Source organism: Fundulus heteroclitus, unplaced genomic scaffold (assembly GCF_011125445.2).
Source record: "Fundulus heteroclitus isolate FHET01 unplaced genomic scaffold, MU-UCD_Fhet_4.1 scaffold_37, whole genome shotgun sequence".
Classification (NCBI taxonomy): Eukaryota; Metazoa; Chordata; class Actinopteri; order Cyprinodontiformes; family Fundulidae; genus Fundulus; species Fundulus heteroclitus.
Genome location: NW_023396781.1, coordinates 3,487,794 through 3,504,085, shown reverse-complemented (window position 1 = coordinate 3,504,085; position 16,292 = coordinate 3,487,794). Strand labels below are relative to the sequence as shown.

At 42.2% G+C, this 16,292-nt stretch overlaps 1 protein-coding gene across 2 annotated transcripts; it reads right to left on the bottom strand.

Annotated features, from left to right (window-relative positions):
• Nucleotides 1-1,733: 1,733 nt before the first annotated feature.
• Nucleotides 1,734-14,254, bottom strand: LOC105924017 (E3 ubiquitin-protein ligase RNF166). Of its 2 annotated transcripts, none has more exons than XM_036130653.1 (6): nucleotides 14,172-14,254; nucleotides 4,909-5,065; nucleotides 4,599-4,711; nucleotides 4,346-4,460; nucleotides 3,877-3,984; nucleotides 1,734-3,144 (listed from the first exon to the last, which is right to left on the bottom strand). In XM_036130653.1, exons 3-6 carry the CDS (start codon nucleotides 4,694-4,696, stop codon nucleotides 3,079-3,081), a joined length of 387 nt encoding a protein of 128 aa, XP_035986546.1. In that variant the 5' UTR covers nucleotides 4,697-4,711; nucleotides 4,909-5,065; nucleotides 14,172-14,254; the 3' UTR covers nucleotides 1,734-3,078. The 2 variants fall into 2 exon arrangements, with proteins under 2 accessions (XP_035986546.1, XP_012715373.2); XM_012859919.3 differs by lacking the exon at nucleotides 14,172-14,254 and adding an exon at nucleotides 7,576-8,161.
• Nucleotides 14,255-16,292: the final 2,038 nt, after the last annotated feature.

Here is a 16,292-nt window from a genome sequence, read left to right as displayed (position 1 = left end):
AAAAATTGCCTCCATGGGAGAGTTCCACGACCAGAACCACTGCTGTGCCAAAAGATCACAAAGCCCCGTCTCACATTTACCAAAAACATTTTGATGATCCCTAAGACTTGAAATATTCTGTTGATTAGCCAATCAAAAGTGGGCCTTATAGAAAATGATGCATTATGTTATGTCTGACCACTGCATTTCAGAAACAGACCATCATATTGACAGCCAAACATGGTGGGGGTAGTGAGATGGTTTGGGGCAGATTTGACCAGCTGTAATTGAAGGAATCAGGAATTTTGCTCTCTACCAAAGAAATCCTGCAGAACTTCAGGACAGGACCTCATGCCCGATCACACTTTGGTTCTGCAGCAGGAAAATGATCCAGAGCACAGAGGCTTGGCAACATCTGAATGGCAAAAAAAAAAAAAAGTTTTGGTATTACTTAGCCAAAGTCTGGACTTTAAAGCTAGAGTCTGCGATTTTTACGAGAGTTTCCAAAGTCCCTTTTTTAATAACTGCGCAAGACCGTCCACTCCTCAGGGGGATTGCATGAAAATAAAATCTCCCAAATCCACCCTAGGCTTAGTTCTTTCTACTGAGCCCTTCCTCTTCTTCTCATAAACTTTTACACAGTTTGCTTCTTGCGACTCTTGGGGCCATGTTCAAAGTATACGGTGAGAGCAGCGGAGCTACAATGAAAGGCTAACGCCGAAGCTAACCGCTAAGCTAACAGGATACATAAACACTAGAAGTGTACATGTACAGCCAGGAAGCGGAAACTAGGAAGGAAAGAGCACTGAGAGCTGCAGGCCTGTAAAAACTCAGGAACTCCCACAGAGGGGTGAGAGCAGGACCAAAACTCTGACCAATCACTGCCATTCCAACTGAATGACAGGGATTGGTCAGAGTTTTTACAGGCCTGCAGCTCTCATGGAGATAAAATTTTTAACCTCCTTTTTCTGAATATATAATGTGTTGACTACTGTTGAGGATGGAAGGACCATTTCACCCAAGTATAACAGTGTTTCTGAATAGGATTACCAGCTTTAAATCCAATTCAGATGCTGTAGTGTGACCTTAAACACATAATTAATACGGAAACCCTCCATTGTGGCTGATTTAACAACTCAGCAAAGCAGAGGATCGGCCAAATTTCCCAAGAGGTGATCTTAAAAGACTGAAACTCTTAATGTCAGTTGATGCTGCTAAGGGTGGAACAACTTCCGATCAGGTTTAGGGAGGCAATTACTATTTGATAGAGCCAGGTCGGTTTGGATCAAATTTTCCCCTTAATGAAGGAAATCATCATATAAAAACTGCTATTTGTTTTCACTCAGATCCTCTTTATCATGTTTTAAAAAGTGCTTGATGATATGAAACATTTAAGACAAAAAAGGAAAAACAGAACAAATCTGTGAGGAAGTGAACATATTTTCACAGCACTGCATGTGACCCATGTTAAACTCCATCAGGTCTGGGTAATGTTGTCTGAAGGTGTTGTCTGGTGACCTTCAGCCTATGATTTGACTGTCAGGTGATCTGGAAACTGGCTGATGACGCCATTGCAACAATCTTGATGCTAAATTATTCAAACCCCTGGTAGATTTAGATTTAAAATTATCTCGATTCAACCAAGAAATTGGTTACTGACAGGAAATAAAAAACACATTTCCCGAAAGATAATAAAACAAAGTAGTATTTGTATAAAACAAAAAACAATTACATTTTTTTTCTACATCTTATAAAAAAGGCATGATTAAAATTATTTAGACCCTCCTCAATAAATGTAAAAATTTGTAGTACTACCATAATCAACCCGTCTAACTGCTGAGCCATGAATTTCTCTTTGGGGGGCTTCAAGTCTGTGAGGTTGGACATCCTCCTTACCATCACCCTAATCTTTAGCTTGCTCCACATTCTGGCTGGGCCGCTCCAAAAACTTGACATTACTTACCAACAGAAGGAACATAACTTTAAACCTTAATCTGCCAGGGGAATAAACAACTTTGATCTCAACTATACACTCAGCAGTGACTCTTGAAGACATGACGTGTTTTGCGTATCCTCCCCTGGTCTGCATGTGGTCCTGTTTGTGTTTAAATTGGGTTCTGGGTGCTTAGCTTCTTTCTCAGTGAGTTCAGACACACCCAAAGGCTGCCTGACCAAGGCAACCATGCAGATTCCTGCAGTGAACATACTCTGTTGAATTCTCACCACAGTCAAAACAATAAAAAACTACTCTCAGGTTAGGGAAGGGGGGGGGGGCAACCTTGTGGTTCTGTTAGAGGGGATGGTGCTGCTGGGTTCACTGATCATCAATCATAACCATAAAAAGATGTTGTGGACAGCAACACACATGGAAGGGTAAAAACATGGGTCAGTTAAAAGTGTTTCACTTCAGAGCAACATAAAAGGTCCAGTTGTTGTGCGCCTGATCCCCTGCAGCCTGAGAGTGCTGCTCTGGAGATCTCCTCCACTGCTCGCTGCAGTCTCTCAGAAGATGCTTGTATTTGTGCAGGTGCTAGTTGGATCATGCTGATCGGCAGCCAAAGGTTCCATCGTGGTCGCTGCAGAAGAAGAAACCGGTTCCTCACAGTGACTACGCGCAGTCAGTTCTTCAGGTACACGTGGTCGGGGAGCTGGACCACAGACCAGGGTTTAAGAGCCAGCACCAGGTTTCAACAAATGAACAGATAGAACCTTGTCCAGGGAGGTAGCCCTTCATGCTGCAGTGGTCCAGATGGGATCTTAAACTGTGCACCGATGAACTGCTTCCAGATCGAGGATCGGGATTTGCAAAGTCAAGGTGTCATTTTCATTCTTGAGTAGTAATTGGATCCGTTCCGGACCAACGGGTCGGCTCATCCTTACAAACATTAAATCCACGTGGAACCATGAAGGTAGTCACAAGTTGTTTTTGTTTTGGAAAGAAATTAAAGTGCACTGCTACACCAGGAGAAAGGAGTGAGGTTATTATTTAAAGTCAGCTGCAATTTTATGATACAGTCGGATCAGCTTGGTCCATGTGAGGATTGAAAGGTTCTGACCCGTGGAAGAGGAGGCGTGAAGAGGACAGTGTGGTGACTGTTGTCAGTTTTCAGCCAGGGACAGAGCCAGAGCTGCCTGAAGCGCTGCCTCTTCATCAATGCTGTAATCCTGGCACCGAGGAAACAAACAAAAACTATTAGCTGCCGTTCCTTCCTTAGGAACAAAGGACAAAACAACACATTTGGTGTCATTCTTAATACTAGAAGACAGTGGATTTCTGCCGACCTCATCCCTAGCCCATAAACATCTGGAAGGACTATATTTGAAGTGATGTTTGAAAAAGTGAATTAGGTACACATTTAACGTCAATTCTCTATAATCCCCACAGGCGCAGGGAAACACACCTGGAGACTGAAACCAAAACACGTAAAATGTTTTCGCTATTCAAGAAAAAAAGTATCACAGATATGAATTTATAAAAGTTGAGAATAAAAGCTGTAAAATCAGGTAAAAAGCGTTTGACCTGCCCAGCTGAAAGTTAAACGTATTGTAGAAGAGTTGGTTGTTTAGTGTGAGCATCAAGAAACAAAGGAAGAGCACCACTGCTTGGTCATTTAGGCTCTTCATCATTTCACACCTGGGCTCTTCAGCTAATATGTTTTAGAGTATGAAAAGAATCCCTCTGTCACGGGACTTTTTGTTTGGACCATGCCTTAGTTCAAACCTGCATTCATAACTGATGAAGTCATTTTCTATAATCTAAGTGTACTGTAAGAACATGTGGCAGTGTGGCAGGATACCAAATAAACGGATTCTGGATATATATTCAGCAACCTATGATGAGTTTTACATCAAACAGAATGATGATGTCATCTTTAAAGACGGCAGTGCGAAACGTACAACAAAGGTATCGTATGAGAACTTATGTCTGTGAAGAAGATGCTGCAGAAAGTTGGAGCTCTTATAGGTGGGGTCTCCCCATGGCATGGCTGAACACACCGGGCACACCTGCAGGAACAGAAACACCAATGAGCTCCAGCCAGGTCAACATTCTCAGCTGCATGGATGCGTTTGCTGGTAACGGGTCGTCCAGCGCTGCCTTTCATGTCTCACTGAGGTTCTACGACCAGTACTGATGTCTAAACTGGTCAGCCTGGCTGGCCAGAAAAAGTGTCTCCGATACTACTGATCTAAATCACCAGAATTAGTTAAAACTTTAGTAGATTGGACTGATCTATGGAGAGCTTGTCAAGAAGTAGGGTAAACCCCTTTGCTGGTGCCCATTCCTAACACAAGAAACTCTGTTCATCTTTGATTCAGTGTTCAACCTGATGCAGCCAATGAAATTCCACCTAGCGTATCTCCTCACCACTTTATTGGGATCATTGCGGTGGTTTTCCATACAGTGCTTCACCAGTTCCTGCTGGTCCAGGTTTCTGGCCCCACAGAATGGACACACAAATGTCGAGCGGTTTGGGATATTGCTACACGCCAAAAGACACAAATGCACAGAAAGGACAGATCGTTGCTGGAAAGGACAGATGCTTTTTTGAAGCATTGAATAAAAAAGCAAATTTCTCAGTTTCAAACAAAGCTGCTTCAGATGGATCTGGTGTGTGTACCTTGGTATAGGTTGGGAGGTGGGGACCACCGGGACAAACTTGGGACAGTTGGCTATCTGCTCTTGTACTTTGGAACAGGAGGAAATGTGGGACCTCATCTTCACCAGAGACACCTGTCAACAGACTTGTTATTATTACCAACATGTGAGAGAAGTAATGGGATCAGGTCCCACATCAGAAAAAGAAGATTGTTATCAAGAAAATGTCAGCGATTTACTAGTTTGATATAGAGAAACACCGAATAATAACCAAACAGTGCAGAGTAGCATGAGTTCTTCAACATGGTTCCACTGAAATAACTATTTGGGACCTTTTTGGTGCAGCCCCTGCAGGGGGCTTTGTAGGAAGCCAGCTGTTTCTCCACATTGGACGAGCGCTCCACTTTCTTGGGGTCAAAGGGCACACGACAAAGAGGGCAGAGGGGCGAGGCCACCTGAAGACATGGCTGCAGACATTCCCCACAGAACCTAGAAAACCAAACCACATGGCATGCCAACAATCAGCAACCAAACTGATCGATATCAATAATTATCTACAAATTCAAAACATATATTTTAAGTGCAAGCCTGACCATTTTGATGCTGTTGCTTAGCAACCTATTTTTAGATACAGAACACATAAACACTGAATTCAAACTCAACCCATTATTCAACCAACTTTTTACCAAAACTCCAAGTAAAAAATAAAAAGAAAGAACACGCGCTCTCTGAATTCTTTGGTGGGGGCGGGGCTTAGTTCTTGGGTTTGCGTTTGTGATTGGTTGGGAGGATGTAATAACTGTAATATTAACTGACATGATAGGCTAGAATGCAAAAGGAAGAACTGTTATTCTATTGAACTTTTTATTGACCTTTTTTCTATCATATGATGAACAGTCATCTGCCTCGACCGACTGGAGTTACAGAAGACAGAGCAGAGACACAACAAGAGAGACAAACAAGCACAGAAGCACACATTCATTATATACGATATACACATATCATAGATATACGTCTGATGCAGCAGCATCAGTACTAAATAAATTCCTCAGACATCAGGATTGCTTTTTCAATTAAAATTAATCATTTGTTCAAGTTGGTGAATTAGCAAATATAACAATTCTACTTTTAAAGCATGAACTGAGATTATGCTTTGTTAAATAAGTTTGTAATATTTTTTTTCCTGTTGTAATCAACACTTAGTTCAAACCTGCAACATTCTGATTCTAGAGCTTGGTTTGCATGTGCAGTTCTCGTTTCTCGTGTTTTGTTCTCAATCTGATTTTTCTGATCTGTATTTTCTAGAGATGGACTGAACAAAGCTTTGTGGACAATTTCCAACTTTGTTAACATTTTACCTGCTGAATCATTCTGAATTAAACTGGATAGGGATTGTGAGAGACCTAAACTTCTAATCTCAATTTATTTTGAGGTATTTATAACATGTTTTAATTATGACGCTCTTTTTGGCTCAAACCCATTATTAAACAAGCTACTGCAGTTCATCGGTTAAATACAGAGCTACTGTATAGCAGCACACAATAACGGCATTCATTCCTATTGAAACAGATTGATTTATTGATGTCTCATCAAGGAGCTTGTCTCATCATCATGAAGGCAGGGTTATTCTGGGCTAGCTGGAGATATAAATAAATCTCAATACTGATACTTAAGAATAAAGCTAATTGCTGGCAAAAATTCTGGGCCCGGTTCACTGCAGATCCAACATAGGAGCAGCCATCCTTCTGATTCACAAAGCAATGAGAATGACTAAAAATGATTTTAAAGTGCTGGCTTTATTCCAATACAAGTATAATGTGGGAATTTGTATAAAAAAAATCATATAAACTTAAAGAAATCTGACCATGCAGTTATTATTCAGTGGGTCATCTTGGTTCTCACACATAGTAGTGAACCTTCAGTATTATCCCTAACAAAGATGAGCATGAAATGATAAACGGCCTGTACCTGACCCCAAAGTGCTTTACACCACCTTCATTCATTCACACATTCAGACGCTGGCCAACGGTGGTGAGCTACAGACTGACAGAAAGGAGGCTGCCGTACCATCACCATGACAAAAACAAAGAAACTTCATTTATATATATTTATTCATTCTCTTTTGGGATTGTGTTAACATTTTTGCCCATAAGCTGCTCCTTGAGTGAAGTGTCTTGCCCAAGGACACGACTGAACCGATCAGAGCAGGGGTTCGAACCAGCGACCTGCCGGTCCTAGCTCCCACTGTCAGCCCTTGAAATTGGGTGAAATTAATTAAAAGGGTGATTATAATAAGAAGAGCAGCAATGATAGAAGCAATGATGACATCAGTCAAATAGATAAAAAGAAAATGAACGAGACCAGTTTTATTAGGCTGTTCCAGCTAATGTTTAAAATGGGGAAAAGGTGGGAAAACTAAACAAGGCTAAAGACAACAATGACGTAATATTAGCAGGAAAAGCCACCAAGATCCTGAGTTAAAACTAGCTTTGGAGTAAGAAAGTGAATGTAACAACACAGCTTTAATGAGTACCACCGCTGACAAGAGCCAGCCATCAGCTCTGTTAAAGGTGAGGCAGAGGGACTTTATCTCCTGAGGTGACCCTAACCCTCTCTCCAGGTAAACAGCCTGGTGGCTTTTGTTTTTGATTATACTAAAGGCAGCAGAAGCCGTTTTATGGTATTTAAAATGAAGCGTGATGAGTCCAGAACAGCACTGAAAGAGTTCTGAGTTTTATTTCTGTTCTACACATTAAAAACTTAGTGACTGAATCCAGGTCGGTGCCAATTGGCCGAGAGCTTCTTCTAGCTGGGTAAACACGGACCAGAGCGTCCGTTGTTCGCGAGGGTTTCCCTTCCACTGATCCGGTTCTATGCGAACCTGATCTGGGACCTGTGGGAGCCACATGGCCCGTTATGTCCCGCCACACCGAGAACGAGCATGAAACGCGAGCCCTGGCCTCCCACGGAGAAACAACAACAACAACAGGCTACTTTACGTGTGTCCGCAGCTGGCGATGCTGACGGGTTTGTGGTAAACCTCTAAGCAGATGGGACAGGAGAACTGGCTCTCTACGGCCTCAGGGGGGGCTGCCAGCGGGCCGGGGCCGCTGCTGGACTGCTGCTGCTGCGGCTGCGGCTGCTGCTGCTGGCGGAACTGGGTGCTCGCCGACACAAAGCTCCGAAACATCGCCATCATGGAGCAGAAGAGGAGCCGCGGTTGTCGACGGAAGACTTGCCCGCGATGAACAGCTCAAACTGCGGGGTAGCTAGTGCATACTCGGTGCAGCAGAGAGGGGAAGGCTCCTCCAACTAATGCACGAGAGGAAGGTTTCCTCTGTTGCTCAGCTCTGCTTCCCCCCCGGCTGGAGAAGACATGCCAGAGAAGTAAACATTGGAAGCGGCGCTCGCTGGAGACTGCGAGCACGACGTCGCGATGCTTGACCTCAATTTAAAAGCTCCAAGCTACAAACGCGTGGATCGCAGGGAGTGCTGCATCCAGATGGCTGTGAGATCAGCGCTGGTGGACCCAGGGAGATGGGCGCTCGCGAGGCTTCGCCACAGCTCTCCGCGCGCTCAGCTTCCTGGAGGATGAAGTCCCGCTGATCCTCCGCTGCCAGCAGGAGTTACCGCTGTGGAACTGCAATCCCATGGAGCTGTTCACCCTGCAGAAACGCCGGAGCTAGCTCCTGGAGAGCCCCGCCCATCGGGATGGAACCACTGGAACTAGTAGTTGACTCCCAAGTAATGTTCCCCCTAATTTTTCATGTGTCTGAGCAGACAAACAAACTCCCTGAGCGTTCAGTTTGACCTCTGTGAGCAGTATCGCACGTGCACACTGAGGCTACATTACGCCTGTCCGAAACCTGAAATAATAACAAGCTATATGGTTTACTAAAATAATCAAGTTACAACAATAATTTCTTTTAGATTCCTATGTTTAGACAAAACTGATTCAGTCCGATTACATGAAAAAAACAATAATCTTGTTTTTTTTAAAAGAGCTGTATAGTGTGTTTTATGTCAGAGTAGGGGTCCTGCTAAGGAAGGCCTGAGATACATGTACATCTTTCACAGTTAAAGTTTTATTAACATTAAATTATTCACATTTTCTGCAGTGAGATTTAGCTGAAGTATGTGGTGCTATGCGGCCTGTCAGTCTGCTCCAGGGCAGCTGTGGCTACTGACACAGCTCACCACCATCAGGGTGTGAATGTGAGCATGAATGGGTGAATGACTGACCGGTGTAAAGCATTTTGGGGTCGTCAGATCATTTGTTTCAATATTCTCAGCTCACACTCAGCTTTTATTTATATAATGTATGAATTTCCAGTTTTATTTAAACTATCCGAAATGGCTATACATATTTGACAAATTATTAATTTGCTGGACTGTGGGCTGAACTCTGGTCCTTTGGATCAGAACTGTGTCTCTTCTGCCACCTAGCGGTTGTTAAGTCCAGAGCCAGACTTCTACGAGCACATTGGGCATGTGCACTTCATTGAGCATTGTGGGTAATGAAGTACATGAACAAAATATTTTATAAATGTAACTTTTATCTATAAACTTTAGAATTTCATTATATAACTGAAATATTCAAGAGAGATGAGATCTTTAGAAATATAAGATTGAGTTCATGAAAGTTCTCAGCTCCCTCTTTAACAGGTTTATTAAACTCAGTAAAATAAAAAGTAGCCAAACTGGCATTACCTAGAAATATATTGTTTAAACCATAATAAAGTTTACTCTGTTTTCTGCTCTCTGTCATTTTGCACACAGCATGTTCAATTGGAATGTTTAGCATCGAAGTGTACTATGACATCACAGCTGATGACATCACAGCTGATGTCATAGTACACTGATGTCACTCTGTGACACATCAACGGAATCTTAACTACTATTGAGCTGGTTTTTCATTTACTGTTCCCGACCTTCATCGCGACAGTACACTTTTGAGAGAGCACGTTCGAATCTCAGCTAAACAGCAAGAATTCGATCTCAGATATCAGACGCCTTTTAGAGAAGCGACTATATCTGATTTACAGAAAGTTAGACATGGAGCAAACACTTTCATGGGTAGACATGGTTGACCTCAACATCCAAGTCGACTACGATGCAATTATCTTCCCGATCGAAGATGGCATTGACGGTACCAGTGAGCTGCATCTCACCCAGCTAGAAGATGGTACAGAGATCCAAGGGGAATCTGGTTCCTCAGCTGAATCTGAGACTCCTCCTTCAGAGGATGGTCAGCAGGATTCATCTTCCTCTGGTGGCTCTGGGTCTCTCAACTCAGAAGTAATCCAGCAAGCATGTCAGCCATCTCCAAGGTCAGAAAAACCAAAGAAAGACCTCAGTGCCTTTACTTCCTCTCAGGCACCTCACTCATACCACCAATCTAAGCATTTCCAGGGCCGATGCCAACAAGCAGAGCGGGCGCACATCCAGGCCCCAGTTTACTATGTGGCTTCCAACTCACAAGACCACAAGAGAAAACCAAGGCATTCCCAGGCCACTGGAAGCTCTGAGGCTCGTCACCCCCAGTACTATAAGAGGGGCAAGATGACCCAACACGCCTCAGCTGTTACGGTGATCCCTCGCTCGTTGGACATTGAACAGGCAATCAAACGTATCAGTGATCTCACGCAGCAGGTGGACAATCTTAAACAGGAGCTGCAAGGTAAGGTTTTTGATCTTCACCAGGAGAGGGAACAAAGAATCAAATTTCAGGTTGATTGCAAAGCACAGCTGGAACAGATCCAAGAACTGCAAAAAAGTTTAGAACATGAACATCACATGAGATTCAAATGTGAAGAGAAGGCAGAGAAGCAGGAAACATTTGCTGCACTGCAGACTGCAGGTGCATCAAGATTTCCACGCATTGCCAAAGTTACAGTACATGAGAGCGTTCTGAATGAGCTTCAGTTTTTTAGGAGGCAGGTGGAAAAAAATGCCTTGAACAGTGAGAAGCTAGCAAAGGCTTTGGTAGCAGAACAGCAGCTGAGAGTCAAATGTGAGGATCAGCTGAGGAGTTTCAAAGAACAGCAGGAAACAATCAATTCTCTGAAGAGTCAGGTTGGACAACTGACCGTAGAGTTGAACCTTGCTTTGAAAAATGAACATCCTGAAGTTTCCTCGCAAACAGAGGCATCCACGCAAACTGACGTCTCCCATCACACAGAGGCCGCCACACAAACTAAAGCCTCCATGAAAACTGAGGTCTCCAAACAAACAGAGGCCCCCAGGCAAACAGGGCCTCAAAGAAAGAGGGCTGTTCATGAGGTTAGACGCCCCCAGCATGAACACAGGAGACAGAATACTAACAGAGGCTTCAATGCAAACCCAGGCCTGTACCCACATGCAGGCCACCATCCAAATTCAGGCCTGTACGTTAACCCAGGCCTCTATGCAAAGCCAGGCCTCTACACACATGCAGCTCCCCATAAAAACGGAGAGTCACTCGCAAATAGGAGACGTCCCCCTTATAGAGGCCAGTAGGCAAACAGGCCTCCAGGCTATCAGAAGCACTTGATCAAATTTCTGACTCCAAGTGTGTTCTCATGTAAATATGTAAATAGATGTCACATTCTGTAAATAAAGCAAATACAAGGAAATCTAGAAAACAGAAAACAAAAAAAGAACTCTAAAAGAATAACAATGAAAAACACATGATTTTGTATTTAGTTTTGTGCTTTTATTTGAATTTTTGTACTTTTTATAATTACTAGTTTAGCTAACTAACACTAATGCAGCCTCAAAGGGGGCCACAGTGTCCTGTGTCCTTTTTGGGCCGGTCCCAAGCCCGGATAAATGCAGAGGGTTGTGTCAGAAAGAGCATCTGAACAAAACCTTTGCTAATAGAGCTGTTTTCAGACCATAATAAAGGGACCACTGACCAACATATTTGATGTGTTTTGATGTTTTCACTTGATACAATTGAATATTTGGTACTGATCTCAGAAACTGTGACTGCTTCAATGTGTTTATGATGTTTTTATGTTTCCATGATGTAAAGCGCTTGGAACCGCCTTGCTGCTGAAATGTGCTATACAAATAAAAGTGACATGACTTAATTTTATATGACAAGATAAGATATGAAATTCCTTTATTGTCCCAAAATGGGGAAATTGTGGGACAATACAATTAATAACAATGCAAGTTACTAATATCTATACCAGATTGGTCAGGACTCAGGTCTTGACCAATCTGGTGACCAACGGGGTACTGGTGAAAACTGGGCTAGTGTTGGTCAGCAAAGAAGAAGAGGAGGAGGAAGACATGTCCATAGGCAGAGGAAGAAGAGGAAGAGCAAGAGTCTAGGAGTGAGAGTAGGGACTTGTGACAGGAAAAGTTAAAGAGTTTGCATGATGCAGAGGAGGGAAGGTGGACATACTGTGTGCTCAGGAGACCAGTTGGAAAGGTAAGGCTAGAAGCTTAGGAGCAGGGCTCAAGCTGTGTGTAGACGGGAAGAGAAATGGTGAAGGTGAAGTGAGAAGGGAAGGGTGTTTAGCAGATTAGAATGATCAGGAATTGAGATGGAAATGTACTTGACAGGTGCAACAAGTGTGATAGTAAGGGGGAAGAGTTGATGATTGAGAAAAATGAGAGAGAATGAAGAGTAGAAGAAGTGACCATTGTAATTCAGAAAGTAGCAAAGATTAATAAGGATGTAGTCAGTGAGGCTTTGAAATGGATGAAGAGTAAAAAGGCAGTTGGTCCTGATGATATACCTGTGGAGGTATGAAAGTGTCTAGGATAGAGAGTAGTGGAGAATTTCACTAAACTGTTCAGTGAGATTTCTAGCAGAACTGTGGGGATTCTGCTAGAAACATGTTTATGGTATGTTGAAATTATTGCAGATAAATTCAAATGATTAACTCTGCACAGCTACTGATTCTCCCAAAGATTTATTCTTTGGGAGGCTACCACAACACATTTGGGACAAGGCTCACCAAGGCTGTGCAGAATTAGCAAATTTTTACTGCCACTTCAAACTATATATAGGAAGCTTACTAAACATTTCATAAACCTGTTTGGATCCCAGTTATAGAATAGACATGTCCAAATGAAATAATGTGCGTATATTATTTCACTCATAATGAGTAATAAAAAAAACATTTTGTGATGTACTAGTTATTGCATTCAAACAAATTCTACATCTGTCCATTAATACAAAATGTAGTTATTGATACTGCTGCTAAACCTTTCTGTGAAACACATTTTAATGTTCAGTAGTCTGATTATACTGTTTTCTTTTAAGGTCCACCAAAAAGAAAGGTCGGAGGGGGAAACAAGAGAAGCCCACATCGTTTGAGAGATGTTGGTGGTGCTGAAGAACAGAGAACCAGTATCAGCACTCTGCTCTAATCAACATTTCCTTCCCTCTCTGCTTCCTCTCCTGCAAAATGTGTCACCTCAGTCAAAAGGCTTTTTCAAATTTAAAATTCACTTAATGAAAATAGCACTGTTATGCTTGATTTGGAGCCACTGCTGAGTAATTAGTTGTTTTTATTAAAAGAGAAGGCATCTTTTGCTGGAGAGGAAACATACTCCCTCCTCCACCAAACTTCCTCCAAGCAAGGTGCTTTCTATTCCTGTTGGACAACTTGTAAATAGTTTTGAAATGTGTTTCCTTGGTTTTCAGTTGTGTTTTTATTTGTAATAAAATCATTTGTTAAATCTTTTTTTTTTTTTCTAAAAATTTGGTCAGCTACTTCTAGCACACCATACTTATGTTTCACATAATGTCAGTTGGTTCAAGAGTTAACTACAGTGACTGTAAATATTAAACTTTTATCAAATATTTCCTTATTCATGGAAGAAAAAACTATATACCACAAAGGAAGCATAGTCAAAAAAGTTGTTGGCAGTGTGTTTGCTTAATTACACCCTATCCTAGAATTAAAGCCAAGCTTGAATGTATATGTAGTTAACTTGTGGTTAACCTGAAACCAGAGGCAGCATCAGAAAGTCATTTTCTGCAAACGAATGGGAAACATTTAAATAGCATAAAACACTGTGTTTTTAAAGAAAAAAAAAATTATCTCTTCTGGTGGTTCCCCGGCCCACACGGCCTGTTCTGGTCTGTCATAACATGCATCTTCTGTTCTCTTGCTCTTCCTTGCCGGTTTGCACCATCCACCATTATTCATTTGGTCAAATCTGGTTCTGCTTGCCTGCCTCAGCTGTCACTACTCATCCTCACAATAAACCTTTTAAAAACGTAACTCTGTTTCTGGCTGAATATTGGGTTGACCAGCGTCATCCATTACAAAAAATATATATAAATACAAATGCTGCTATCCAAACTGGCTCCCATGCAATCTTAATTTCTCCTGGATATTATGTAAACAAGGCGCTCTGTGACATCTGTGACCTGGATAGAGCTACTGAACTGCTTAATTAACGTTCCTGTTAGGCTCAGAACAGATGGACCCAGAATTCAAGGCAGACAAACAGTTGTTTACACAGTTTATTGAGCTCAGAAACAGCTCGGTTGGTGTCGACATCTAAAGTAGGAACTTCTGCAGGAGGTGACAGGTTAATGACCACGTTTAGCTTGGAGTGCTTGAACACAAACGTGTAGGTCACTAACCTGGTCTTAAATGTTCAGTTCTGGTCCGGAAGTAGAGGTAGACGCTAGGTGGCTGATAGCCAACCCGGCGCAGTGGTTGCCGCTCAGTGAGCTCCCGGTGGAGGTGATGCGGAGGGCGGAAGACAGGCAGGAGGTCGGAACCTTGAAGACAGACGTGAGCAGGATGAGCCGAAACCAAAGCCGAGGTCGGGAACGTAGCTGATGGTCGATGCCAGGTGATCAGAGAGCTGGTGAGGTGCCGAACGACAATCCAGGACGGAGTCGGGTCACAATTCCAGGTTCGGTACACTAGCAGCAGACAGGCTGAACGAGGGTGGGCAGGCTCGGTAGTCGAAGAACGGTTCCGGTCAGTACACAAGCAACAGGGGTCAGGCAGAAGTCAAGAAACAGGTCAGGCAAACAGAATCAGACAGGAACAGGTCAGGATCAGGAATAAGAACAATGAACTGGAATAAGTCCCACAGAAATGGATTGAAATAAACTGGCACTGATGTCTGGTCTAAAAGCTGGTTATTTACTAGTGGGAGCAGGTGGAACAGACCTGAGGTGATGAGGAATGAGCGGAGCTAAGCAGGAGTGTGACATGAGAAATTAAACCAGGCATCAGTGCTGAGATCATGACAGTTCCATCACTCTGAAACTAACTGCGAGAGCTATCTGCCACATTTTGCAGACTAACACACACACACACACACACACACACACACACACACACACACACACACACACACACACACACACACACACACACACACACACACCGCCTCTACTGTGCTTTCTTCCCTTACTCTGCTGCTTTCTGTTTTTGCTGTAGTGTCAGAAAGGTCAGTTCAGAGACCTCAAGCTTTAGCTTTATCAATATAAACAATTAAGCTTTGAATTTTTAGCGATGAAACTCACTCCAGTGAAAAAATGAAACAAAAGAAGTCATTCTATTTCTAGCTTTAGCAAGGTTGGACAAAATTACTTTAGATCAGAAATTCCCAAGAATATATACTTATCTTATTTCTTATTAAGTATTTCTGTATGTTTGTTAATGCATGAAAAAAATCTAGTCAAGGATTTACTTAGCTTATTCCTTTGTGGGGTGTAGTGGGCTTGGCATAGGAGCGCCAACCCCACAACATGTAGAAATAGTAAAAACAGTTGTTTCCAACATCTTAAAGCCTCTTACTTTCTTCCAAGAATAACGATGATTTCTGTCCAGGGATTGTTAAGAATGTATTGCTCACAGTGATCTTATTGGACTGAATCATAAATATGTCTATATTTACAAACCTCTACCAGAAGGGCCGATTGCTCATCTGTCCTGTTTTTCCACATGGAGTTGTCTGCAGAGTTTAAGAAAAGTTTAATATAATAAACACATTGTAAAGGAGTTTTAAAAGCAAACATAAATAGTTTTTTATTTCTAAGAAAACAAAATTTAATAATGGAATTTGATTATACACTCGATGAACAACACTCCATACCAGTTCATGTGGAGTGAACAACACTCCATATTTTTTTTTTCACAATTGCTAAGAGAAAAAGAAGAAATATCTGTGCTGCATTCCATTTGCTTTGAAAATCAAAAATAGGAGCTGGGAATGGCATAAACCTGAGTAAAAGCATTCCAGTTAACACAGTCACACAAGTCAAGATTCCAAAATAAAAACTAAAGGTTAGGATTCCAGTACGGGGACGGTCAGGGAAGCTGTTGTTTTGTTCGTAGTACCTCTTATTAACGTCCTTTTAAAGCTGCACTTTTCAAATGGAAACACCACTTTTAATTTATTTGGTTCAGAGTTCCAGCTGCTACATGTAACATTGATTTTAGACACACTCTTACAACTGTGTGTTGTAAAATAAACATGTTTTCATCACAGCTCACTGATGTTGATACAAGGAGCTGCCACGTTGGATCCAAATATCGGTCTTACAAAATTTCTCTGACTTTCCAAGGGTACTGTGACTCTAACTGCCGTTCCAGATGATTTTTCCAATTGGAAGGCAGGATTTTCGAGTTCCCATTGCAAATGGAATGCAACATGATAGTTTAATCAGAGTCCAATTCATTATTACTTAGGGTTAAAAACTTTTGTTCCGAAAGCAGACCTGGGGCCCATTCTTCATACGTTG